Source organism: Anser anser (assembly GCF_964211835.1).
Source record: "Anser anser genome assembly, chromosome: 6".
Lineage (NCBI taxonomy): Eukaryota > Metazoa > Chordata > Aves > Anseriformes > Anatidae > Anser > Anser anser.
The window spans coordinates 21,765,072-21,792,990 of NC_139726.1; the positions used below are offsets into that span (position 1 = coordinate 21,765,072).

The following is a 27,919-nucleotide window of genomic DNA, read 5'->3' on the forward strand; positions in this document are numbered from 1 at the left end:
CTGGTGTAAAACTAGAAGAGAGTCCGAAAGCAGTTGTATTCACTGTATCCTTTCCTCCATCTCCAAATGTTTGCACATCAAACCTCCAGCAACATGGTGAAAACATTTTCCTGATTCTGCTGCCGCCTTCTTTTCTAATATTGCCTCTGCAGATCCCTTGAAATGATTTCTCTTTCCCTACAGATTGCTGGTTGGAGCTCCTCGGGAAAAAGCCTTTCCATCCCAACAAGCCAACAGAACAGGAGGGCTGTACAGCTGTGACATCACGTCTTCAAATACACGCTGCACACGTGTCGTATTTGATGAGGAAAGTAAGTTCTTCAGTGTTTCTGTTTAGGATTGAAACAGTTGTCGGATTTTTCTTATTTGACGGGGTCCTTTCCACAGACAGTGTGTCAGAAAGTTACTTCTATGGATTTGTACATAACTTACTTTGCATTGGAATAAGTTGTAGCTTAATTGCTAAAGTAGCATAAGGTGCATAAATTTGGCTAGATTTGGATGTTTTCTAAATTGATGGGACAGGACATAATGTGCTAGAAGTGCTTAATAAAATGGATGTTATCAGTGATAAAATGTGCAGACACTGCCACCTGTAGACTGTCTTATGTACTGTATGAAGCTCCTTACAGAGACAAAAAAGTTAACTTAATATTTGAAACTGTATTGTGATGCTTTGCAGCTGACCTGAGGACAGAGAGTAAAGAAGACCAATGGATGGGTGTAACTGTCCAAAGTCAGGGGCCAGGAGGAAATGTGGTGGTAAGTCTGTAGGAATAACTTACAAAAACATTCTGGGTCTACAGTGAATGTTCTGAACGGTCTACATTTCTGTGCAGCTTTCTGAAAGGTAATTTCTTTTCTTGTACTCTTGTGATTTTTAGAGTTAAGGACTTAAATGTCTCCCTAGCAAAATAAGATCCTCGAGATTGTAAAAGTTTTAAATTATTTTTCAAACTCTGAGTTAGCCTTCCTTTATAATCTTGGTAACAATATAGGATGTTTTATTTTCAGGGTGTCCAGTTTTATTTGTGTCATATATTGTTTCTTTTAAATACCACTTACTACAGAAATAGGGGAAAATAGCGTGATAAAGTTTGAAAAGTAGCAGTCTATCATCAGCCTGTTGTCTGGAATTATCAGCCTTATTTAAATTTTAATGAGGGTATTTGGCTGAATCGCTCCTGTGTATTAATGTAGCTCTGGCCATTGCACTGGGACTTAAAAGTGAGAGTGTGCTGCAGTAAAGAGTTTGTACAAGTAATGACACAAGCTTTTTAAACAACACAGAGAGAAAAAGCTTTGGGGATTTACCAGATAATGTTATCTTTGTATGTTAATAGTTCTTTCATGGTGCTGCAGGATACCAGCTACGTCATAAAATGGGTGTGCAGTGTAGCTTTCCGTCTAATTATATCGTTGCAGCTTAGCCTCACTGCTTCGAAAACTGGAGCAAAGCTCCTTTAGGGTGCAACTCTGGAGTTATTTAAGGATGTAGAGTCAGTAATATCTTGCTCCAGTCTGACTGAGAACCCAAGGCGGGGAGAGCAATTGGAAGGGGAACTGTTAATCATTCCTTACCAGCTAATGCCATCCTGTCTGTGATGCAATTTCTCTGAGAAGGAACTTTTCTTTGTAAGTGGAAAATGTGCTTATTAGATGACCTGTGGGCAGCCGGAAGGTCACCATGCAGCTGGGCAGTACGTGATAATTCTCAGCATGGCCAGGAGTAATGCAGTGCACTCAGTGTGGAGCGGCTAGGTGTCTGCTTAATATTTAAGCCCTAGTAGGAGCTGAAAGGAATTTCTGTGTCAGCTGAGAAACTTGGCATGCTTGTGTTCTTCACACACCTATTACATGTATATCTGCAAGAAGTGCTGCTGGCAAAGGGGTTTGATTATTCCACCTCTTTACAATGGTTTGGTGGTTATGCCACTCAGCCTGGTGGCTATTCATTGCTCGTGTTACATATCTGATTAGAACCCTGTTCCCAGGTGAACAGTCTTAACACCTAGGTTAAAGAACAGTTTATGCTCACTTATGCTGCTTTTCTCCATCCCAGTGACGGTTATCCCATAGTGGAACGTCAACCATAGGAATTAGGAACAACTCCTCCTTCCCTCCCTTCCATAGAAAACCTTTCAGCATCCTACCTATGGCACTTTTCTGTAAGGGGTAAGTTTTGAACAGCGTCAGGTGGATGGTAGTTAAACCAGCTCCTCATGTCTTGTGCAAGCACCTAAGTTATTTAACTATTAGAGCTGTGAGAAGACAGCCACTTTCTTACGAGAGATAGTGTTGTTCTTCCCCCGCTTCTCAAAAAGAGGAATTAGGTATCAGTGAAGGTTTTAGGGCTAAAAGTCCTAAGTCCCACAGTGAAGAGAGACAGAACCATGCTGCCTTCTCTGACCAGGAAGCGGTTGCTCTGACTTGTGTCCACAGAATCACACACACAGAATCACACAGAATCGTCTAGGTTGGAAGAGACCTCTAAGATCATCTAGTCCAACCTCTGTCCTAACATGAACAAGTCCTACACTAAACCATATCACTAAGGGCTACATCTAAACGTCTTTTAAAGAAGTCTAACTTTTTGCATATGTTGCCTGTAGGGAACACTGGACTCTGCCTTGCAACATGAATGAGTCCCCAAGGAAATTGACAGCTTTGCTACCATGAAGTATTGCGTGTGGAGATCAGTCTTTGTTAATTTGCATACAAACATACAGAAATCATCACTTATTTTCTCTTCTATCTTGCAGACGTGTGCACATCGCTATGAAAAAAGGCAGTATGTAAACACAGTGCAGGAAACCCGGGATATCATTGGAAGGTGCTATGTGCTGAGCCAGGATCTCACTATTAAGGATGATATGGATAATGGAGTGTGGAGTTTTTGTGATGGTCGTTTAAGAGGCCATGAGAAGTTTGGTTCCTGTCAGCAAGGTGTTGCTGCTACTTTTACTAGAGACTATCATTATATTGTGTTTGGTGCCCCAGGCACTTACAATTGGAAAGGTATGATCTAGCTTCCTTCCTGCCAACTCTAGACACCTTCCCATTTCCTCTTAGATTTTCTGCAAATATTGTATCCTAAGGTTCAATTGTTATTTTTTTTCTCCTTCTGGGGGAGGGAGGGGGGCAATAAACCTAATAGGGACCTTATGATTTTACCCTGTTTTGACAAGATGCTGTTCTCCTATATAAAAGTAATTTACTGAAGTTCCTCTAAATACCTTTGATGGATTACATATGAACGGATATAGAACTTTTCTAGTATGTATAGCAGTGTTTTCCCTTATTAGTCATAATCTTATGATAGGACTGGGGGCTTGCTTTGAGACTTATACACTGTACCAAATTACTGAATTATTTTGAAGTTATTTGACCAATCTTTTCTTCTGCATTTGAGCAAATGTTAGATAGCTGTACTGAGATCTTTGTTTATCCTTCAGCATTCTCCTCTTAATTCTTTGTGAAATCTGTGGATAGGAGTGCTTCCCAAATTATACATCGGAGGACTGCAGGAAGATAACAGACCAAAGCTACACACATTTGTATCTAAATTATTAGATTTTTACTCAAGTAAAATTCCGTGGATAATTTGTTTGACTAAGAGGCAAGGACTCTGTATCACGTAGGAGATAAAAACTTAGGGGGAAAAAAGTTAGATTTTTCTCCATTATTTTATATTGAAAAGCATGTAAGTGGCCTTCCCTGCCTTTTTTCTTAGTCATTTTTCCCTTTGCACTTCATTACATCAACAGCTGTAAGTACTTCATGCCTTCAGAACATCTGATGCTTGAACCATTACAATTTCTTCCCTCATACACCTGTGCCTGCTATATGAACCATGCAAAATCTTTGAGTTAAGCTCTGGCACAAGGTGTACTTTCCTGAAGTCGTAATCTTCCACATATCTGTTCCTGTCAACACAATCTGACCAAGCTGAAACAGCATATTGAGTCCAGAGCTTTACCTTAATTGCAGAGAAGTGCTCTGACAGCGTATCAGTCATAAGTACTCTTTCGTATCATGGAAATACATGTTAGTATTTGCCAAAATGTTAAATATGCATGTCAGTAAAAGGGAAGCACACATTTTATTGAGCAATTAGTATTATCAATATAAACAAGAAATATATATCCATAATATTTTCTAATTATATCCCCAGCGTTTGCCATAATTCAACAGTAAAATTCTTTTTTTTTTTTTAAATTCTTTTGTATTTATCTCCCTTTTAAGAGAGGCTTTATGAAATTAGGCACTGTGGTGGTTCATGACCAAAGGTGGTCCTGTATTTTTGTTGAGAATTGTCTTAGTATCCCATGTTTTCCAGATCATTGCATGGCATCTCCATGGAGTAGCATGAGGTTCTGTCACACAGGTAGAACTTAAAAATTCATGGCCTTTTGAAAGGCCAGTGTGCTATTCTGTGTTTGTCTCCTTTAAACAGTAGTCGCCATCTCATTCATAGTAATTAATGCTAGTTGGGAACCATTTATTTATCTATTATTTTTCTCCCTTACCATTCATTTGCTTTTATTTTATCATTTCACTTCTTCAGGGGTGGTTCGTGCAGAGCAAAAGAATCAGACATTTTATGATCTGGGTATCTTTGATGATGGGCCTTACGAAGTTGGTGATGAGAGCCGCCAAGATAAGAATCTAGTTCCTGTTCCAGCTAACAGTTATTTAGGTAGGACAAAGTATCTATGGTAAATCTCTTTAGGCTTCTTATATATTTGTGATTCCAACCCAATGCAATAATATGGAATGAGAGGAGAAAGCCATTCATGCATGGACCCTGTGAGATATTAACCGTTTTGGATAATGCACATCTCCCTCCACATTTATGGGACAGTTTTAAGTGTAAGATGGTACTCTGCTGAGGTACCTAGAATTGCTGCTAATGGAATAGGAGATCTAAGAGCTATGATGAGGACCTACACGTTCTGAGGGAGTGATTGTAATCACTGTGAAATGGTAAGTACCATGCATACATCAGTAATCCTTAGTCACAAGGTCTCTGCCATGTGGTATCGGAAGGTTTACCAAATTTGAGTTTCTCAATGCAACTTGAAGTTTCTCTGTCCTGGTATGCGAGTGCAATTTGTTGTTGCTCTTGTTTTAATTCCTCAAGGTTTTAAAACCCTAGTGGCCTTTTTGCAGGCTTTTAAAATACCGTAACATAAGTAGTGTTTGTATTTTAATTGTGTGCGTGTTGCAGAGGAGAGTCTCTTGCACTTTGTGCAAACACAAAACCACAAATATGAATGTTCTTGTACACCAGTGAGATAAATCAGTGCAGAGAAAAGGCTACGCTGCATTTTTGAAAATACTTCAAGTGCAAAGTATAGAGAACGTTTCTGTTCTGTTGTAGGTTTCTGTGGTATATTAATCCAGTACTTCTGGCTTAGGCAACACACAAAATTTTGGTAACTTGAAACTGGAATTTCTGTGTTAATGATGAAATGTTGAACAGATGGGAAGTGTGTTGCTAATATAAAAGGTAAAAGCAAGCTGAGAAAAGAGGTATCTTAGAACTAATGTCTGTTAGAACATAAACTTCAGTTAGATACGAACAGTAAATACTATGTGGAAAAAAGAAAAGAAAATTGTAAGAGCTTATATTAGAAAGGCATCCTGATAGCCTTTTTGTGTGGAAGAAGAATTGGTAAGGAGAGGAGTGCTGTAGAGGTCTCTTTTGCTATGAGCAGTTTACTGTAAGTGTGTGCATGTGTATAGGTCTTACTGTACTGAATGTTTGCAGTTTCATAATAAATGTAATGTTGCATTTATTTCCTAAATATAAATGCTGCCTTTGATGTGTTGAAAACAAAACTACTTCCAGGCAAGGCTTATGTTTGCTGATGTTGCTGTTCCTCTGTTTAGACAGAGGAACATGTTTTTTTATACATGGTTTTAGCTTGCTTTGCTTAACTACTTTATTTTTTTCTCTTCAATCTTTCACTCATATGTTTACAGGTCTTCTATTTCTGACAGCTGTATCTGATACTCATCCAGATCAGTTTGTATACAAAACATTGCCTCCCAGCATACAGGTTGACAAATCAGTGGATATAACGATGAATAGCTACTTAGGTTTGTGACCACCTGAGGTGGCACCATCTGGTCAAACATAATCTCCAGACCTTTGACATGATCCTCTCCCCTCCATCCCTCCTCATTTCAAATACATTGCAAGTAAAAGCATGTGACAGGCAGGGATTCAGATGAAGAGTAACTTGTAAAATAAGGTGGCTTCAGAAACTGGCTGGTTTGTGATGCATTTCTCCAAACCCTCTCATCTCACCCACAAAGTGGACTCTTACTGATTTTTTCTGAAACCGTCTCATTGTGAACTGCTGTAATTGAGAATTTCAATAGTACTGGTGAAGTTTTTCAGGAGGGCGATTACTATCTGCTGGCTGGTATTTTCTTCCTTGCAATGTGCTTAATTTTACTTTGGTCTTTATTGGCTATGTTGGTATATGCTTTATATTCTTTTAACTCAGTTTTTCATGTATTTTTAAATCCTTTGGCTTTAACAAAGAATACTTGGGACTAAATTCATTCAAACGTGTGCTTTAGAGCTGCATTAAATCGAAATTGCCAATTTCACCATTACTGTATAAGGTGATTCTCAAATACTGTATAAATCATTAATATAATGCTTGTACAATATAATGCTTGTACAGTACATTTTGCATGTTTGCAATGGAATGATACTGACTTGTACTTAGGAATTTTATAATTTTGTTGGAGGTGAAGTAGTCAAGCTATATTCAAGTGGTAATGTTAAGTCATTTCTAAGCTGGTATGTTTAAAAAAAAAAAAAAGAGATCCTCTATTTGCTGTCTGTAAAATGTAGATCTCAGTGAGTAATGAAGCAATATGTTTTGTGGGGGAGATAGTTAAATGTAACATATGGAAGAGTGTAGACACACAAACATGCATCCACCAGTTCAAATAGAAACACAGAATTCCTAGTATATCATATTCTGTTTTAGACAAAACTTCTATCAATATACCACTTTAATATAGTAGGGGAATTTATTTTATACAAGTCTTTATTTTTTTTGTTTATATATGTATATATTTGTATATGTAAATACACACACATATGATATATATATATATATTATTCCTTTCTCTGTTGAAGGTTTCTCTTTGGACTCTGGTAAAGGAATTGTCTCCCAAGATGAGATGACTTTTGTGTCTGGTGCACCAAGAGCCAACCACAGTGGAGCAGTTGTTCTACTGAAGAAAGAGAAAAATCAGAGGGCATTGTCACTGGAGCACATGTTTGAAGGAGAAGGGCTGGCCTCTTCTTTTGGTTATGATGTTGCTGTTGTGGATCTCAACAGTGATGGGTATGACGTTGGTTAACTCATGCTTCCTATATATAGGATGGCAGTCTGGTTTATTTCTGCTTTGGTTTTCACATTTGAAATGCAAGGAACGCCAAGTCCAATCTTAAATGTTTTGCTGCAGGAAATGGTGAGCATATAGGAGAATCAGGCAGAATACAGTCTGTGTTTTTAATTATAGAAATTAGTTTTATTTAAATTTAAAAAATCATTGTAAACAAATAAGAAATAAATTTCATACCCAAAGAAGGCCTAAGGAGAAGATACTTGTATGCCACAAAGGGAGTATAGCCTGCTTGCAGTCTCAGTGGATCTGCTGCCATCTGATACTGCTGAAATAGTTTGTACTTTTTAATCATTGTTCGGCAGCTCTTTGGCTAGCTGACCTTGAGACTACAGTCTTTACTATTTCCTTTTACAGTTCTTCAGTAAAAGCACCACTTTTTTTCCTTCTTTAAGATGGCAAGACATTGTTGTTGGAGCCCCACAGTATTTTGACAGAAGTGGAGATATCGGTGGTGCTGTTTACATCTACATTAACCAACAAGGCAAATGGGAAGGAGTAAAACCTGTTCGCTTAAATGGAACCACTGACTCAATGTTTGGTCTTGCAGTTGAAAATGTTGGGGACATTAATCAGGATGGATATCCAGGTGAGTGAAAATTGACTAAAATAAGAATGTATGTGACTTTTTTGCTAGTGCCAGACTTAGAACATCTATATCAAAATTGTAAACTGCACAAAGAGTAAGAATTATTTAGATACTGTAACTTATTTTCAACAGATATTGCAGTAGGGGCTCCATATGACGGTTCTGGCAAAGTATACATTTATCATGGATCTAAGAATGGAATAAATACAAAACCAGCACAGGTAACAAAGTAACTTTTACTGTACATAATTACTCTTGCACAAAACTAGGAGTGGCAGGGCTTACCTATCATCAGCCTTTCCACTATTATTAGTGGGGTGGTGGGTATGCAGAAAAGTTACGGGACCCTTCAAAGATTGTACTGCTGACCAGAAGGATTAGGAGTTCTTGATTTCTCATGTTTTGTTTCTGGGAGAGTCCATTGATATAGAGAAGGGAAAAAAATACATAGATGCATAAGTCTTTTTTCTTTTTTTTGGAAAGAAATTCTGGGATTTCTGAAATAATAGTTCCTTGCTCTTGATTCAGATAGAACAATCACATTAGTAGAGAGTTTTTGCTTTGAAAATAACTATACATATTTTTCTCCTTTTCTTCTGGAGATAATTTTTTTCTTCATTTTTTTTCCCATGACTTTCCACTTAGTTTTTAAATAAAAAGTGTTTCTCTCTTTTTTTTTTCTTTTTTTTTTTTTTTTTCCCCTCTTGAGGACCACTATGTTCAGGTAGCAAGGTGAGAAGGGAACTTAATTATACCTTCTGGAATACTTGAAGAATATTTTCTAGAATACTTATTTAGTTTCAAGTGCCTATACTGTCTAAATAGTACTAAAAAAAAGATAGGCAAAATTTCTATACACAGCAAATCATCTTGGAACTTTAGTGTAATTTACCTGAACATATAGGTTTTGTTTCTTTTTCTCTCTTCTCTCTCAGCTGTAAGACAATGATGTTCACTTATTATTAAGTATTTTACTTTTATAGCTTTTCAGTGTCTGAATTCCCTCAATCTGTTTGCTCTTTAGATTCTTGATGGTGAAAAAACAGGCACCAATTTCTTTGGTTACTCTATTGCTGGAAACATGGACCTGGATAAAAATTCCTACCCTGATATTGCTGTTGGTTCCCTTTCAGATTCTGTATCTGTGTTCAGGTATTATATATAGGACTGTAACTAATTACACCAAGATTTTTAGTTTTTAAAAACAAAATGCATAGAAATAACAAAAGAGCTGTTTTGCCTGGAGTAAATTTTTTATTCTAGAAATTAGAAATTCTGGGAAAAAAATACCACAAACTGGTTTGTTACTTTTTCTCATTGAGAAGCTACTTCACAATTAACACAGGGTATGAGGGTGAACGTGGACAGTTAATGTGGAGTGCTGATGTCTGTTGTAAATCTGTACCTTAGCTTTGCCCTGTGGTAACTCACTTGGACGTCCACGTCTGATTTGTCTGAATTGAGCGATAAATAATTCCTTTGCCTTAAGAAAGGAGAAGATAATTGATATATTTGCTAGAGCTTTATCTTGCTGCTGTTATATAAATCAAATCCTGCTTTGCTGAAGGTAGAACAAAACAAAGCAGAATGTCAGTTCTGTAGCTGAGGATTTGAAAGCAGTGAGGCATACTGCCTTGCTGAGGTTGTGGCGGAGTCGATGAAACAGCATTGAGGAAGCCCTGAGGAAACTATCCTTGTGGATTTCTGTAGCACATGCCTTAATTAGGATGTACCACGATGATGATGTGGTCCTTTACAGACCTCTGGTCTTCTTTTAATGCACTGTTAAGCTGAAACACTGGTAATGAGCAGGAGGAAGACTACCTCTTCCTTAGAGCTGTGAATCCTGCATGAAGTTCAAGGCTGTGGTGGTTATTATCAGGTCCCCAAAGGAGAGGGGCAAAACTCTGAAATTGGTTATCTGAATTTTGCGGATGAAAACAACTCTACCTTTCAGGCAGAATGAAAGTTCCTACAGAATGATTGTTCCTACAATCTTTTCATGATGCCATCTCTAAGGTATATAGTATCTGTGTAGATAATTGTAATGCCCTTACATACACTGAAACAGCATCCAACAAAAGCAACTCAGATTGCTCGTGGAAGAGAACAAACTAGGTGGAATGAACATTGGTCCATTCTGACCATGTCTATGCTGACAGTGAAAGTGGTTGCCCAGTTACATCTGCTGAAAAGAGGAAGGTGTCATACTGGCCTATTTGGGCTCTAATGTAAACAGCCTCTAGATGCTTCCGTGAGAACAGGATTATCTCATTCATACATTCATACAAACTGTATTTTCTTGTCCCTTCCAAAAAGAAAAAGAAAGGAAAAGAGAAGTGCACAGCTGAATTATGATAGCAGTCTACATGCAGAGAGGAGTCAGGAAATAAAAATGTTGTTTTCCGTAGCCATCCAGGCTCCACATTAAAGCTGTTCTGGACATTAATCTGAATGAACTTTAGTTCCTACAGTTGCTCACAGGGCCTGAATTACCATTGGTATGGGAACCATCACTTTGAATTTCCTGTTTTATGTATGTGTATAAAATGATAACCATAACATTACATTAACATACCCTGTTCCCTGTCAGGCATTTACTACTCACTGTTGTAGTCATTTTTTGTGACTTGGTTAGCTTAGCTTTAAGCTGTTTTGTTTTTTTTACTACTGCAAAAGCTAAAACCCATGTTTCTTGTCTTTGCTGCAAATCAGTGCAGGCATAGAGGGCATCTGGGATTCACATGAATTATTTCATTAATCTTAACTGAAACTTTTCCTTTTTTTTCCCCTTTCTTTCCCCATTTTTCCCCCAAATAAAGATCCCGGCCTGTCATAAGCATTATGAAAAGCATTACAGTACAGCCTGACAAACTTGATCTAAAGAAAAGGAACTCTGAGGATCCTAGTGAAATATGGTAATTTAAAAATTATTCTATTATTCTATCAGGAATATTGGTGTATTGAGCTTTCTGTCATCAAAATGTGTCACAAAACGGTGACTATATTAAGGTGAGGGGATATGACAGTTGTGCAGATGAAGCAAATGTATCTACATGTGGTCATTTTGACTTTCTGAATTTGTCATGACTAGTGCTAAAGACTTCATGTGGAATACATTCTGTTTACAATGCATGTTTTTGAAAATGAATGTTACTTTGCCACTTACGACTTCAGGTATCTTAACATTGAAGTATCTTAACTAGAACTGATTTCTCATGAGTAGAGATGTAAAAGCAAATGTCAGAAAATATTATTACTAATTGCTCATTAAACATTTTTCCTTGCTTTGTAATTCAGTTCAGTAAGCAGCAAATGACAGTTCTAGTGTGAAAACCACAGTCATAAGACTGTGATAACACCATTCGGTGGACTATTAAAACTTTTCAGTCTGTTGGACCATGCCTTATTAAAGTTAATTTTAATTTCTTGGCACTTTTTACAGGATGGATGTGAAAGCATGTTTTCATTATACTGCAAACCCCAGTAATTTAAATCCACGAATAAGTAAGTTTTGAAGACAAGTATGTTTTAATCTTTGTTTTATATATATATATAAATTTTGAGAGTATCGTGAAAGAATAGTACCTAAATTATAGTGACTCATCTCAAACTGTCAGGTTTAAAATGCAACTCAGTACTAAGGACAATTAGTTATTGCGATATCTGTATTTAGAGTAGCACATAGGGTCATATAAAGAAATGCTGGTGTGTTAGGAAGTTCTGTGGGTAAAAGACTCAGTTGAAGTTTTCTAGGTCACATAACTGCCGTTGAGCAAAGGGCTGCCGTACAGACTAAAACCATTTTGCCTCTCCAGGCTGCTGCTGCTTTAGAAAATAGTTTTAAAGCCCAATTTATATGTCATTAATACGCATTATTTCCCATTGGGGACTTGCACTTACAAAAAGTGTTTTGTATTCATGCATATAATGTCGTGGCAATCAGCAGCTGACATAGTAGATCTCTGTATTAATAGGAGGCTGGAAGATTGTGTCATAAATATAGTTAAAAATGCAAAGCATCAGTTTCTGATGTCTCCTGTTTTTTCTCTTAAGTTGTTACAATGCTGCTGTTACTACACTTCAGAAAACTGTGTAGGATCTTGAGAGGAAATGAGAAGAATTCTAAGCCCAAGCCTCTTCCTCCTCTTGTGTTGTTTGAGTTTCTGAATTACTTGTAAAATCTATAGGATGTGCTTGAATAGGGTCTTGGACCTTCCAACGGCCCAAGAGGCCACTCACACCTGCCCCTCTGCACGTTCCTGAGGCCTGGCATGCTTAGTGCTATTCCCAGCCTTGGAACACTATATTAGCTTGGCGAATACAGAGATGTTTAAAAGACACACAGAGTTCAGATCTATCAAAACATGGTATTCCCTGCCTCAGCAGACATAGCTAGAAAGCTATACGCTATTGCTTTCAGTGTTAAAATAACGATGTACCTTGACCTCAAAAGCCTGCTTGGCTGCTTAGGTGCAGTCTGGGACAAGATAGAAATGAAGGAATCAAGTCAGAGTATTTACGAAGTTTTTGATTAATCTCAGCCCTCTACTGGCTCTACAACAGCAATTACAGCTGCTTTAGTCAGCTGTGAATTTTATTAAAGCAACAGAAATTTATTGACTAAAAGGACTTCGTAAGTTTCCTTTAGATACATGACATGTACAGGGTATCTGGCCCTCAACTGGAGAGGAACAAAACGTGCAGGTGGAGAAAGTTTTGTAAACAACTGGAAACATTAGTAAAATTCAGCAGTGGGTAAAAGTCTTCTAGAACGCTGCTGGTAAGATCATACCTGGAGAACTTACGCAGGCAGTTAGTGATAGGACAAGGGGGAATGCTTTTCAACTAAAAGAGGGGAGATTCAGATCAGATGTTAGGAGGAACTTCTTCACTCAGAGGGTGGTGAGGCACTGGAACAGGCTGCCTGGAGAAGTTGTGGATGCTCCATCCCTGGAGGTGTTCAAGACCAGGTTGGATGGGGCCCTGAGCAACCTGATTTGGTGGGTAGCATCCCTGCCCACGGAAGGGAGTGGGGGTGGAACCAGATGATATCTAGGGTCCCTTTCAGCCTGCACTATTCTGTGACTTTATTAAACCATTTTTTTTAATACGGCAAAGGTTCTCCTTAATAGCAAACTACTTTATTTCTTCATATAGAGATCAACTATACATTTGAAGCAGAAAAGGAGAGGAAGCAATTAGGCATGCATTCTAGGGTACTGTTTAAAGACCATCAGTCTGAGAAGTTCAGTGCAATTACAACCCTAAATGGGCAGAACTCAAAACAGTGTGTGACAACCAAGCTTGTACTGCAGGTAAGGCAGAGAATTCACTTTTTATTGCTTTTAGACCCATTTAAATAAAAGTGTGTTGCTCTTTCAGCCTTGTGGTACCTTTGTATGCAACCTAAAAACCACGTGCAATATATGGCTTCAACGCTAGAAAACCATAGCTAAGTAGTACTTTACTATTCCCTGCACATGTGTTGCTTCTTCCCATTGCCTTTATTTTAAAGATGAATAAAAGTTGTAGACACTGCAGTGTTCTCTGGAGGTCAGTAGAGCTGAAACAATTTAGAACAATAGAGAGGGAACAAACACCAGAAACTGAGAGTTGCTGGAAAACACAGTAATAGTGGTTGTAGAATTTAATAGTGTGACTGGCTAAGAAAAGAATTTCAAGCCACAGGTTTTGGACAGGATGAATGGGCATGACAAGAAAGCTTGGTATGCACTCGTAGTTTACTGCTGTAATGGCCCCTAAAAGTGACGTTACTCCAACAGGTGAACAAATTCTCTATCTGTGGTTCAGGAGTAATAAGCCTACAATGTTGCTTTTTGACCATAGGAAATTAAAAACCTTGGACCTACACAACAGAGAGAAAGTGTTATTATACTGTTGTAGCGTGAGTTTCATTTGCCAGAGTTAACATTTGTTAATCCTAGTAATTCTTAACTCTGAGTGAAATCATCAGATCAGGAAGCCAGAAGAAAATGAAGACAGTAGGGCTAGGATCCCTTGTGTTCTTGAATATTTTTAGAAAATGATGGGTTTCTAAATAATGAATAGTTTTCAGATTGGAAAATGGTGCAAAGGAGATGTTGCTTTACTTCGTATTTGAAAATGTATATCAAAAGCTGATCTTTGAGTGTTTTTTCTCATCTGCACTGTATGCTAACTATACTGTCTAAAATGTTTTGACAGGAAATAGTAAAAGATAAGCTACGCCCAATTCCTGTATCAGTCAGCGTTGAAATTGCTGGCCTGGAGTCTAGCTCATCATCCACAAGAAAAGAGAAAGCACTTCCAGACCTTATACCAATTCTAGATTCAAATGGATCTGAAACAACGATCGCAAAAGTAAGCCTTCAATAGCATATTTTCTTAGAAATCTGTACTTTGATAAGTCACTGAACTTCAAGGAAATAACTTGCGTGGCTCTGGCTTTGTAACTACTGGCTTATATTTTGCACTTTGTCAAGAACTTTTTAGAAAGTGTTCTGAATTTGGTCCTGTGTTTCTTTTGTAAAAAAGTGAGGATGATATAGCTTTTGTTTGTTTTTCCTTACCAACACATTTAGGAGGAAACATACTTTTGAATAAAAACGGCAATGTGTCATCTCCTGCTATGCACACTTATCCCACATCACAAATAATGTGCAGTCTAATTCTTCCATGGTTAGGATGCTATTAACAGTATTAGAGCTCTTCATCAATGACCTGCCTCAGGTGAAAGATCTTATTTCCTCAGTGCTCATTGAATAATCAGATTTAAGGATGTTTTTCCACATTAGGAGTGTACCTCTCTTTTAGAAGGGTAAAGCATCAAGTTTTATCTAATTCTGCCTTTTAGTTACATATAAAATTTTAATTTATCAGCATCAAGGGCTAGGGCTCACAAAGAAAAACAAATCTTGACAGGCAAGAATTAGAGTCAAGTTAAAATCTTACTTTATCCAGGGAACTTCTTGAGTTCCCTGTAGATGCTTTATGCACTGCACATCAGAAATCTTGTTTTAAGTTAGTATCATGTGGCATGCAAAAAACATGCTTTGGTTTTATCTAGGTGGAGTTCTTAAAAGAAGGATGTGGAGAAGACAATGAATGTCACAGCAACCTGAAGCTTCAATACCGGTTTTGCACTAGAGAAGGAAACGAAGACAGGTTTACCTATTTACCAATGTAAGCCTTGATTAATGCATTGCTAAAATTCAAATTATTGACAAGCACTGAAAAAAATATCTTTTATATTCTATTTTTGGAGTTAGAACAGCTTTGTTCTGTTGGTCTGGCGAACACAGTCCTGTGTACTACTGGTCTGTCAGGGTGACAAATGGGGGGGAGTGGGGATGAGCTTTAGAAAAAGAGTTGTGGTACAGAGTCAAATGGATGTAAAGTGGCTACAACTGTGCAGATTTAGGCTAAAATGTAAAATAAGGTTACTAACCACTGGAGAAACGATAAGCAGCCTAGCAGGAGTTTCTTGTATGGTACTGTTAACTGTTTTTGAGATGAAATTTCATTGTATGACAACATGATGTACTACATTCCAGTAGCTCAAGACAATCACTTATAGAGAAGTAAATGGAGAAATTGTTACACCATAACAGGCCCCCAACACCCCATAGCATCCTTCCTCCTTGGAGGGCTGATGATACTAGAAAGAAGGTATCAAAACAAAACAAAAAAGCCTAAAGGAAGTATGTTTACTTACTGTGAACTGTCAACCTTTAGCAGTGCGTGCCACAAAAAACTACGACCATTCTTGTGTTTATGCTCCTGCAGTAGTTCTTCATTAATAGAGGGAATTATATTTGGGTAAAACCACAGTAAGAAACAAACTTTCATGTTCAAAAACATTTGTTTTCCTAATGCACAGAACCCTGTATATTCTGTTTCTGCAGTGAAAATGGCATGCCAGTGCTTGTTCTGAAAGATCAGAAAGATATTGCACTGGAAATAACAGTGACTAATAATCCATCTGATGCAAAAAATCCACAAAAAGATGGTGAAGATGCATACGAAGCTAAACTAATTGCAACTTTTCCAGACAGTCTGACCTATTCTGCATTCAGGGAGATGAGGGGATATCCGGTGAGTATCTTTAACAGAAAGGATACTCAAATTTTTAAACACTTTGGGCATATGTTTACTTATAAATATACTCTACTTATTCAGGAAAAACAGCTAACATGTGGTGCTAACCAAAATGGTTCTCAAGCAGATTGTGAACTCGGAAATCCTTTCAAGAGAAACTCCAATGTAAGTTGCACCTATTTTACTCACATTACATAATTTGATTCCTGACTACAGTCTTCCAAAATTTCTGTGTCATAACTAGAAATTTGATTTGGATCTGTCTTTTTAACTTTAGAATTTGATGGTGTGTTGCTATAATACTCCATATATTAATATCTTCCGTAAAATATTTACATATTTCGTGGATGTTCTTTCCTGTCTAGGTAACATTTTATCTGATCTTAAGTACCACTAAAGTTAATGTTGATACGACAGACTTAGACATTAATCTGAAGCTGGAGACGTAAGTTTTCTTTTTTTGTGCATATGCATGTGTGCTGTTTTTACATACAGTTAAAAATATTTTTAATTATTTGGTCTGATACATAAAAGCAGTTTAATAGTAAAGTGAAAACCGCTAAATTGATAAAATCAACAGTGCTGTTTCCTTTTTGTTGTAGAACAAGCACTCAGGCTACTTTGACTACAATTACAGCTAGTGCTAAAGTGGTTCTTGAATTGTTTTTATCACTCACTGGGTAAGTGTTGGTAGACCAGACTGGGGGGCAGAGCACCTTTGCTGCAGACTTCATTAAAATCTGATTATTCTCTCTCCACCCCCCACCTGAACAGAGTGGCTAAGCCTTCTCAGGTGTATTTTGGAGGTAACATCATTGGTGAAAGCGCTATGAAATCTGAAGATAACATTGGAAACCTCATAGAATATGAATTCAGAGTGAGTAATTTAGATTAATTCTAATAGCTATTTTAATCGAAAGAACAGCTTCTCCTTTTATATGTCTGAATACTTGAAAAAGTTGCTGGATCTTGTCCCACAATCCTGACTTCCTGTTCAGAATGAGGCTGGATATACACATTCTTGTAGAGCAGTTCACGTGCATTCAGGTATACAGCATAAACTCCGTACAGGTGGGAAACTTAAACCCAGAAGTCTAACTGCACATGACCAGCTGTTGGCTGATGCAGGCAAACAGCAAATATGTGTACTTACGGCATGCAGAATTGAACATGCACAAGAAGACGCTGCAGGAGCCATGTTGAACACGTGGGCCTAAGTTCACCCTTTTGGTCTTCTGCCTAATTAACAAGTTGAGGAGAAGGGGAAGAGAAAGGATTCTGGTTCTGTGAAATCTTTGTGTGTCTGGAAGCAAATTGCTTTTTCATTAATTCAAGCCCTTCTGTATTTATGTGTAGTTTGTTAGGATTATTCTCTGGAAATCCATCACTGTCAAATCCTTCATTTACTTCTCTACCTGTGTATTTAACTACAGTATTAATGTTGAAGCAGTTAGAAAATCTGTTTTAGAACTTGCTATCATAAGCAATAACACTAAGAAAAAAAAAAGTTGGGAAACAATTCCCAAACTACTTCAGTGGGAGTTGGTTATCTTTCTGTGTCAGAGTTCCTCATAAACTTTCAGTTTGCCTCAGTTACGTAACTAAAATGATTTCTTAGTTCTTAAAATAAAGGGTGGTTGTTGTTCTACATGAAGACAGACTTCTAGAAATCAACAGCTTAAAGTTAATGTTAGTGAATTTTAATCTTACTATAATCAAGCTCAGTATTAGCTGCTATTCAAGTGTGTTAGTTTTACTATACGCTTTTGTCGTTATGCTCTGTTTCAACTGTCTTTCAGTGGCTTTTAAATTTCCTGTTAACTGCATGCTTAAAAGTTGTCAAAGTCAGTAACAGTGATTGATTTTCAAACAAAACCCCTTAAAAACAATTTAAAGAATGTTTATTTTAACAGGTAACTAACTTGGGCAGGCCACTGAAAACATTTGGTACAGCTTCCTTGGACATTCAGTGGCCAAAAGAAATTAGTAATGGCAAATGGCTGCTGTATTTGATGAAAATAGATTCCAAAGGCTTGGAAAAAGTCTCCTGTCAACCACAGAATGAAATCAATTCTTTGCATCTTGCGGTAAGTTACCCTACCTTCTCCTGTTCACTAATAAGTACGATATTAAAGCACCATAGCTTGTGATAGTAAGGTGTAAGAGCTTGCCTCCAGAACAATTTTTTTTTCTTGAGATGGCCAAAAGCACAAACAATGTGTTCTTAACCTTATGAGGAAACTTCATATAACAGCTGATGAGGTAAGCTACAGGACAGCTGCTATCTCATGGTGATTGTAGCTGCAGTGGGCACTGCTGTCATATGCTTTTGCAGGATGAAATTGCTGTTAGCTTTAATACATCATCAACATTATTGAAGTCTGTGTTCTTGGATGGAAGAAAGACAGCAAACATCTCCCCAACCCGAGGGAAATCCATGTACTTTTTTGAAAGAGCTTGTAAATACATTTAATTGCTTACAAGAAATATGCTAAAAGCAATTTCTGAAGCAAGAGTTTCATAGTCCTTTACGTCTACCTAGCAAGATTTTTTCTGAACCTCGAGCCCCATTGTCATTGTTTCTCATATAATCTCAAGGTCACTTGGGAGAAGTTGTAACTTTCACCATTAGACTTCGTACATGGAAACCCATTTTAAACCCATTTTGTCAGTTTCTTGATCACTATATTAGTTAATAAAACTTTTAGTAAGTAATTAATATGCAGTTAAAAATGCATCATATCACCTCTTACTCTATTAGCACAGTAACTTTAATGCCATATATATAGAACAAAAATGGAAACAATATTAAAAGCTTTATAAGTCTAAAAACCCATTGACCTGTCAAAGAAGGCAGTTAACCTTTTCTTGGTTAATCTCAAATTTTTGTGATTCTGTTGTGAGCGATGAGTATATGTGAATAGGGTTTATATAGTGAAGTCACTTGTGCTGATCTTGGAACAAAAAAATCAGACTCTTTGTTTGTGCTTGTATGGGGGAACAGAATTAAGACAAACATATGATAACATAGTAAAACTTTTTTTTCTCCAAGGAATCCCATAACTCCAGGAGAAAGCGTGAGGTGGCAGAGAAGCAGATTACAGACAGCAAAGCATTTTCTTTATTCTCAGAAAGAAAATATAAGACCTTGGTAAGCATGCTGCATTAACTAGGGTCTTGATGGATACCTCCTGCTTCACTCCTAACAGGGCTTTTTGGAGTTTGGCAGGGTGAAAGAAAATCTCTCTCCAGTTTATTTCTTCTGTATTATCTACTGATAGAGAGGGAACTATGAAAGAATTTCTGCATGACTATCTATATAGAAATGTGATTACTTTCCCATTGATGTTGGTACAAACAGATTTTGGATCATGTACATAAACATGATGCATATAATCCAATTTTAAATCTTGGTGGAGAAGGGGACAGTTTAACAATTTGTGAAGATGTTTTTATTTACATGTAGAAATTTTTAACTGCAGGACTGCAATGTGAACGCACGGTGTGTGGACATAAAATGTCCCCTGAAGGGTTTTGACAGCAAGGCGTCTATTTTGCTGCGTTCCAGACTGTGGAACAGTACTTTTGTAGAAGTAAGTAAGTCCTTTTACCTGCCATTTTTGAAAGATTAGAGTTCTTTCCTGTTATATGTCTAATAACTGTACTTTATTTTGGAACAGGAATACTCCAAAATGAACTACCTAGACATTCTTGTTAGAGCCTCAATCAGTGTTCCTGCTGCAGCTAAGAATGTTAAACTCACAAATGAAATGGCTCAGGTAGGTTCAGTATTTAATGCTAGCCATAGGTTACATTTGTTATGTTTCCAGCTTATCTCAAAGACTGGAAAAAAATAAACCATTTTAAAACAAATCTATCTAATAGATTAGATTTCTGATTGAATTTTGAATTAACAAACCTTTTCACATCTAATTATGTTGGCAAAATTCACTACCATATTGAAATGATACCAATAGGAACTTTTTCTCCAAAAACCTTTTGGAAATGAGAGAAGACATCTTGTCAGAAAAAGAAAATAAAAGTATAAATTGCAGCTTTATCTTAAACGTGGATGCTTTTGAAATGCTTATCTTCACATACTTTCTTTCCTTTAGGTGCGTGTCACCGTCTTTCCTGCAAAACCAGTAGCACTTTATACAGGAGTGCCTTGGTGGATCATTGCAGTGGCTATTTTTGCTGGAATACTGATGCTTGCACTGCTGGTATTCCTGCTATGGAAGGTAAGTTTTCAGTTACCTGGTTATTTCACATGTCCTGCTGTACAGATGACAAGGTAGCAAACTAATTAAGCATTTTTGCTTTGCATTTAGGACCCAAAAGACAGCAAAATGGCCTAAATTGTACATTACTTTTATCATTTTAGTAACATTTGGAATAAGGATGGTCATGAGAGAAGACTTGTTGCTGTAGTTGATAGGAATTTTTTCTGTTTCCAGATCCTTGAAAGGAAGTTTTTCTGAGGTCTAGACAAAGCTTCATAAGAATGGCCAGAGACTTAATATATACATTAATATGGATGGATAATAACTGGGGCTTCTGTGGTTACATGTAAAACTGTGAACTCTCTACCAGTGTTTTAACAGGACTTTGTTCTCATAACATTAGAAATACCATTAAAGACATAGTAGATGAAAATAACCAAAATGTGCAAAAATAGCACATAGCCAAATGTATTGTTCAATTTCTTTAGTATTGGTTGCTTATCTTAGAAACCCTGAAGGAATAAATATGTAAAACTAAAAGTTAACAATTTGCATAAGAAAGAAAAGTACCTAGTTTTCTAACTACCTTTGGCACTTCCACAACTAATTATGGTTCCAAGTATAACAGAGTAGTTCTTCTATTCTTACTATTTACTGTTGTAGGCAGTTAATATTGTTGCTATGGGATGGGAGAATTTTATTAAGAAAGAATGGGTGAAGAGGAATATCCTGTCTGTCACTGGAGCAGTTGTGGCTTTGTTGAAGACTTACTGTTTGCTACAGATTACTTCTCAAAGGATACTTGACTTCCTTCTTTCCAAAAAGTGCCCAGCCTCTGCTGCAAATCTTTCTGATGAATTACAATTAACGCTTTGTGTGGGCTGTTAGGTTATACATATTAGTCTTCTACTGCACATGAAAATGCATGCATTCACACACAGTGTGAAGTGATTCTTTCGATGACAAACACTGAGCGATCATATGAAGGACAAACATGGTACATCATAGACAATTGCATGACTCGGTATAAGACATGCTTGTGTTGTACAGGTAAAATCAGGAACCCATATTTTTGTTCTTTATTTACCCTGTGCAGTAGTCCATAAACTGGTTTCTGTATAGGTGTCTTACTGCTCTTCACAGACAGTTAGTTTTAGTTGCTACAAATACACCGTATAGTAGCTTTTCTTAAAAAAATGATGTATTAAAAATTTATCAAAAATATTATCGAAATAATATTCCTTATCCCAGATTATTCTATTTCACAGATTAAGTTAGTCCCCAAAGTTCTCAAATCTAGATTGAGCTGAGAGTTTTCTTGTGATTCTTTTCAGACAACAATCCCATGAAGAGATTATGGAAAGATAGATCAGTTATTTAAGTCAGTTCTAATAGTTTTAACTTTTTCCAGTCCACAAAAATTGACTAAATACCTTGCTTCCTTGTAGTGTGGTTTCTTCAAGAGAAATAAGAAAGATCATTATGATGCCACCTATCACAAGGCTGAGATCCATGCTCAGCCATCTGATAAAGAGAGGCTTACTTCTGATGCGTAGTATTGATCTACTTCTGTAATTGGTAATTGATGGTATTTTTTTAATTTTTAGCTATGGTGGCACATGCTATGGTTGCGGTGGCTAACGATGAAGCTTTTGCTACTTATGTTCTATTAACTTTTGGATTACAGACTATCAGTACTTGCTTGCTCGTTCTATTAATAGATATTCACCTTTGGTGCACATAAACACAGGTGTTTATCTTGGTCGAAAAAAGCTTTTTCTTTAGAAAACATATTTATCTGTTGCAATGGATTTTAGTCTTTTTTGAATTGATGTTTTAACAGTACAAATTAGTTTTTAAGCTTTAGAAGTGGTAATCAACGCTGCAGAGTTAATACTTAAAGCTAAACTATGGGGAAGATAAACTTGCTTTATTAACCTTTAGCGCATGCTTAAAAAATACACGTTGCTCATTAATGAAAGGGGTTTTCATAAAGAAAAGGTAATTGCTGTGGAACCACCTTTATTCCTTCTATTCTACATTATACTTTTCTAGGTAGAAACTTTTCTCTGCTGAAGCTACTAGGATGCATGACCATTTATGCTTCTAGCAACCTTTACTCAACTTAAGAGAACACATGCATGTACAGGATACTAATTAAAGATGCATTAAAGATGCTTTGACATGAGGGATTGGGGAGGAATTCTGAACCAAAAATCTATCAAAACTGTGTGTATGAAATCTTCACTAAGAGATGGCCAAAAAATTTGGTCTGTGCCTCAATTTATTTTTTAATATATAGCCACTTAAATTATAATAGATTGGAAAAAAAACAACAACAAACCCAAAATCCTACCACCTCAAATACTGTGAGCTAAACCTTGCCACTTTCTTTTTTCTAGTAATATGTAATGACAGCCAGATGACACAATGTCTTTTACCTTTAATCTTGACTTCAGCAACCCATAAGCACATCATGTCGAGTGTCTTCTACTAGTCATCACCTCTGTACCACTGTGGCCAAAACTCCATTTTATTTTGAAAATTAATTCTAGTACATTCTTAAATAGTTTAAAAAAAACAACAACCGTTTTTATAGTAGCTTTGAATTAAAAACAACTAACCTTGTACTATATTCTATCCAGGGAGGCTTGTGTCAGGGCATATTACAAAACTTTCAAGTTATATCTGTTTTGCACCAGACGTATTAAACAAGACTCATGCTCTAATACTGCATATGTGTAGTTAGTTCAGGTGACTACAGTTGTGATGGTGCTCTGAAAAAAAAAAAAAAGCCCTAATGTAACTTTTCTTGAAGGCCCTGGAAATCTTTCTGTAGGTTTTATGGTAAATCATGTCACCATACAGGAAGATACCGAAGTACATACCTACCTTTGATTCAGGAGAAGCAAGCTTTCCTGAGCTGTATTTACATCTTTGTTTAGCATAAGTATTTCTCATTATACAAATGAATAACTTCGTAGGAAGACTCACACGGTGCATTTTTGCCTACATCTTTTTGTTTTCAATTTTCTTACCTGTAAGTCTGTGCAAAAGAAGAATTTAGTTGTAGTACTTTCACGGCAACTTAAACCTAACCTCTTCTTTTTTTTTCTTGGCCCCAGTGTGGGTTCTTCCAGCGTTCCAGGTACGATGACAGTGTCCCCCGATATCATGCTGTAAGAATTCGAAAAGAAGAGCGAGAGATCAAAGACGGGATATGCAAAGATCTTGAGACAAAACAGTGGTTCACAAAATGGAATGAGAATGAAAGTTATTCTTAGGGAAAAGTCATTTCCCTCTACAAAGTTCAGATAGAAGTTAAATGTTGCCATTTATGGAGTACTCACGGAGTTAGACATATGAACACTATGGACATCTTCACCGTTTGGCTGTAGATACTACTACTTATATTGAGGCTTTTGTTTGCACAGTTAAAATTGCTTCAATGGACTTTAATTTGCATTATTTAATTTCTACTCTGCCTCTTTTTTACCTTCAAATCTAACTCAGACTTTAGGAAATACTGTGTTGAGTTGGGCTCTTTTCTACAAAATATACAAAACCACTATGGCAGACCTTTCCTGTGATCCTAATTTTCCTGGGAATGCAAGGAATGCATGGTTAAGGTCAACATAGGTTGTTCTCCATCCTTCCCTCAATGCATAGGTTATTATAAACACGCAGTGGCCTTAACATTGTTTGAGTATAATACAAAGACCTGCAAATCTATTTTAGTCATGTGCTTTGCCTGCTGCAGTAGTTAGGGCTTCACAAAAAGCATCACCTTAAGTTATACGTGCAATAGGTCACGTTGCTTGATTTTTAAGATCAGAATGTGTGAATATTGCTCACAACAAATATACACAGGTTTTTTTGTTTTGTTTTAAAAGAGGCTTGAATATTAGATGTACTTTTTGTATATATATATTTCAGTCATTTTTATATTTATTTTTGTTACAAATCATTGTCTTTGTCTAACTGTTAGGCCAAAGACTTAACTGAACCTTCAAACCACTGTTTATGAACTTCATATGATGAGACCTGAGGCTTTCACTGCATTTTAATAAATAACTGAAGGTGCCAATGCTTTCCAAAACATGTAAATATTTATTCCAATGATGTATGTGGAGTCTTATTTTCCTGATACTTATAACTTTACCTAATAAGAATTATCAGGTCTTGTAATATGATTTGTGTATTACTTCAGACTATTTTATAGTTTGGACACCAAGCATAAGTAGGGTTTTTAGATACAGTTTTATACTTACTGGAAGTAGTAAGAAGTTCTCTGGAAACAACTTTCCAGCTTCATAAGGATTTCCTGTTTGGCAAAAGGTGTTGACTACTGCAACTGTTATGTAGCACTTGAAGGAGGCTGTAAATGCCTAATTTAACTATGAGGATCTGAGCTGATCCTCTTTGAGACTACTGAATACTCTTGAATACCTGAATGTTGGTAAGAGTAGAGTCACAATATTGTGCTTATCAGTAATCTAATTGTTGTAACATAATTGATAAAGCTATTTAAAGAGTTTACTTTTTTTTAAACCCATGTTCTAAAGCATTGGTACTATCTAAGGATGAAGATTAGTTTGTTTATTCAGTGTAAAACAACTATGCTCAAAAAGTATGCATGTTAATTGCTAGTAATTTGAACTATGCAAAAACCTCTTGGTACTTTTTGCCCTCATAGGGTGAAAACCTGCTAAGAGGGCAGTTGTCAGGTATCTTATTTTTACTACCAACTTTGAAAATACCTTTTTAGAAGGTATGGTCACCTAAAGTGTTAACATTATAGAAAGAGGATTAATTTAGTAGACTCTTCTTCCTCCCACTAAATGATCTCAGTCTGTTGCCACCCTGATTTTATGAACACTTAACATATGTATTTAGCTGTTAACCAATTTTTGACCTTTTAAAATCTAGCTTATTTGCTGAAAGGTTCAGCAGCATAAGACAGGCTAATCAGGTGCTAAGAAGCTTGACAGTGACTACTGTAGCCTTTGATTTGAAAGCAGATTACAGCCCGCCCTCAAGAACATGAATGTCTCTGCAGTGTTAAACTGAAAGTTGTTAAAAATAAGTCATGTCACTGGTATACTTTTTTTTTTTTTTCAAACTGTCTCTTTTTTAATACCAGCTAGCAATGCTGCATCATTCCATGATTAGAAATTACCTGTGGATATTTGTATAGAAGTGTGAAATAAATTTTTTTTAATTAAAAATTGTTTTGGTAGTAGTAATTTCTCATCGCAATTACATGAGATAGCCATACCTAAGTTCACTAGTACATTAGAAGAACAAGCTGAAAGTTGCACACTTTAACAAATGATCTCACTCTAAATATTGCCATAACTCCTCAGTGCCCTCCCTCATGCAGAGGGGCAGATAAGACAGCTGCGGGAGATAGCGCACAATCTCATGCTCACAGGCTGGCTGGTGCTTGCTGCAGGTGCCAGCGCCCACAGCAGCCAGGCCACGAGCCTGGCATAGTGGCACGGGCACAGCACCAAGCATCAGCCGCGTGCGGCCGAGCTCCCCTCTCTGTCACGCAGCCGGGGCGCCTGAGACAGGCTGCCACCCTGCCCTTCCATGCAGGCTCCTGGCAGCTGCCAGCTGCTTTGCTAAGCAGGGGAAATGGATGCATTCCCCCAAACCAGCCAAGGATTTGACACAACTAGCTGTACCTAGCAGTGGAAGTTTGCTACTGACAGTCAGTTACATGGTTGCAAAGTACAGACAACAACAACAGAAAAAACAGAAAAGCCAAAAAGACACAGGAAAAAAAATATCAAAAGAAACCCAATATTCTATATTTAAGATGTTAACCCTTACAGGATGCTTTGCTTTCATCTGCTGAAAGGAAATACCTTTCAATGCAACAAGCCCTGAAGATAGGGTTAGATGGATACATTCTAAATAATAATAAAAAAAAAGTGTTTGTTGCTACAACATGAAATTTTTAGGACTAGGTGCTAGAAGGTGCTGCTAGATCTCAGAGCATGTCAAAGATGCAGAAACAGCCTGCCTTTATTAAACAATTATTCTCATTTACATAACTAAAACCACAAGCAGTTGTCCGCAGCAAGACTAAATATGGACTGGGAGAACAGTTCACTAACCTCTTGTGGATCAGCGTGATTGTGGAAGGAAGCCAGGACAGTGCCTGTCAACACACAGACCTTGACAGCACGGCAGCGCCAGACAACGATGTGGGCAGTGTGGCTGTGCCAACACAGCATACACGAGTGTTCTTCCGGTCACAGAAAATAAGATAAAGCTGAGGTCTTTGTAAGGCTGACTCAGTTATCACTATACATACACATATAAATGTATATGAAAGCATCACAGTTTATTAGCATTCTATATAGTCATATAATATATATGCTATGTATAGGTTAAATATACTATAGTACAGTGGTGTATATATATAGTAGTATGTGTACAGTATTTATGCTAGTACATATGTACAATATATAAAAGTATATACATATATATAAGGCCTAATATACATATTTTTATATATATATTAGATATATAGTGTGGGTATATATTTAAGGTGTGTATATATAAAGTATGTATGTATAATATATATGCACACTATATAGCCTAAGGTACACTACTAGAATTCAAGTAAACCTTCACATACATAAGTGCCAGAGCACAGGAGACACAGCTTACAAGAGACGCTTTCAGTAGCCGGGGCCAATACAGCGTAATACAGACTATGGAGGGGACTTCATACGTGGGAGAGGAGAAGCAACAGGGTGCTCCAACACAAGCCAAAGTGAAAGTTGTTCAAGGAGGCACTAAAACACCCGCACCGCAGAGCTAGCTGTCACTGCGGCAGTGCCTCTTAACCAAAACCAAAAACCAACAGCCCAGAACGCACAGAACCTGAAAGCTGCTTACACACACACGAGTGAAATCACTTATCCCCGCACAGAGTAGGTGACTGTGCCAGCCGCTGCTCTGCAATACCCATGGGGACAAACCGTGATTAACCAGGTAAACACAGCCCTGCTTGGAGCCAGAACATTGTGGACACTTCTGGCTCTCCAGCTAGCAAATGCATGCCTGAAAACAAGAACTGAGCGGCACATTCCTCTTTGGTGCCTCTGCTAACAGTTGCTTCATTGTATTTATTTAACTTCAGACCTCAGACATATCTGAAGATCTATTCATCTTCTGAGGTCCTGGATTCATAGTTATATTATGCATTATTATTATTATTATTTTATATAACCCCCCCCCAACCTGTCTGTAATCCAAAGTCACTACTTTTTGCTAGGCAAGGAAAGCAAGGGAGGCATGACAGCTCAGCACAGTCCTCTTCGTGACTATCTTCCCCAAGCAAAATTCTCCAGGCTTCACAGCAAACCTGCCTTCTCCAGCCCTCAGGCTGACTGTGGCTGTGCTCTGCAGCAGCCGGGTTTGAGCCAGGGCACTTGGGCAGGGGCTCTGAATCCCCACCTGGCAGCATGGGGGTCAGAAGGCACTCCTGCAAGTCAGCCACCCAACCCCTGCTCAACGCAGTCAGCTAGCGCAGGCTGCTCAGGTCCACACC

General features: G+C 37.4%; 1 protein-coding gene and 1 long non-coding RNA gene across 19 annotated transcripts in view; one reads left to right on the top strand and one right to left on the bottom strand.

The window, feature by feature from the left end:
* ITGA6 (integrin subunit alpha 6) overlaps positions 1–25,577 on the top strand; it is a 129,557-nt gene extending 103,980 nt beyond the window's left edge. For 3 of the 5 annotated variants that reach the window (XM_083842508.1, XM_083842509.1, XM_083842506.1), the window contains exons 2-25: positions 184–311; positions 683–762; positions 2,763–3,018; positions 4,568–4,699; positions 7,166–7,376; positions 7,833–8,026; positions 8,159–8,247; positions 9,051–9,178; positions 10,849–10,944; positions 11,472–11,533; positions 13,187–13,344; positions 14,234–14,389; positions 15,096–15,211; positions 15,934–16,123; positions 16,208–16,291; positions 16,492–16,571; positions 16,729–16,806; positions 16,901–17,003; positions 18,040–18,213; positions 19,179–19,277; positions 19,609–19,719; positions 19,807–19,905; positions 20,242–20,367; positions 23,475–25,577. In XM_083842508.1, coding sequence (XP_083698634.1) covers positions 718–762; positions 2,763–3,018; positions 4,568–4,699; positions 7,166–7,376; positions 7,833–8,026; positions 8,159–8,247; positions 9,051–9,178; positions 10,849–10,944; positions 11,472–11,533; positions 13,187–13,344; positions 14,234–14,389; positions 15,096–15,211; positions 15,934–16,123; positions 16,208–16,291; positions 16,492–16,571; positions 16,729–16,806; positions 16,901–17,003; positions 18,040–18,213; positions 19,179–19,277; positions 19,609–19,719; positions 19,807–19,905; positions 20,242–20,367; positions 23,475–23,633 — 2,946 coding nt within the window. In that variant the 5' untranslated portion in view covers positions 184–311; positions 683–717 and the 3' untranslated portion in view covers positions 23,634–25,577. Of the gene's footprint in view, positions 1–183; positions 312–682; positions 763–2,762; positions 3,019–4,567; positions 4,700–5,988; positions 6,106–7,165; positions 7,377–7,832; positions 8,027–8,158; positions 8,248–9,050; positions 9,179–10,848; positions 10,945–11,471; positions 11,534–13,186; positions 13,345–14,233; positions 14,390–15,095; positions 15,212–15,933; positions 16,124–16,207; positions 16,292–16,491; positions 16,572–16,728; positions 16,807–16,900; positions 17,004–18,039; positions 18,214–19,178; positions 19,278–19,608; positions 19,720–19,806; positions 19,906–20,241; positions 20,368–21,797; positions 21,928–23,474 lie in introns of all 5 variants that reach the window. The other 2 variants (XM_083842510.1, XM_083842507.1) reach the window with 2 other exon arrangements.
* The window catches only part of LOC310901916, a 28,097-nt gene continuing 7,209 nt past the window's right edge, over positions 7,032–27,919 (bottom strand). For 2 of the 14 annotated variants that reach the window (XR_014586301.1, XR_014586302.1), the window contains exons 2-6: positions 26,475–26,605; positions 23,388–23,526; positions 22,974–23,126; positions 8,312–8,434; positions 7,032–7,491 (exon numbers count right to left, since the gene is read on the bottom strand). This is a non-coding gene — a long non-coding RNA (uncharacterized lncRNA). Of the gene's footprint in view, positions 7,492–8,311; positions 8,435–8,918; positions 8,962–17,279; positions 17,366–22,790; positions 22,876–22,973; positions 23,127–23,387; positions 23,527–26,474; positions 26,606–27,919 lie in introns of all 14 variants that reach the window. The other 12 variants (XR_014586297.1, XR_014586300.1, XR_014586293.1 and 9 more) reach the window with 12 other exon arrangements.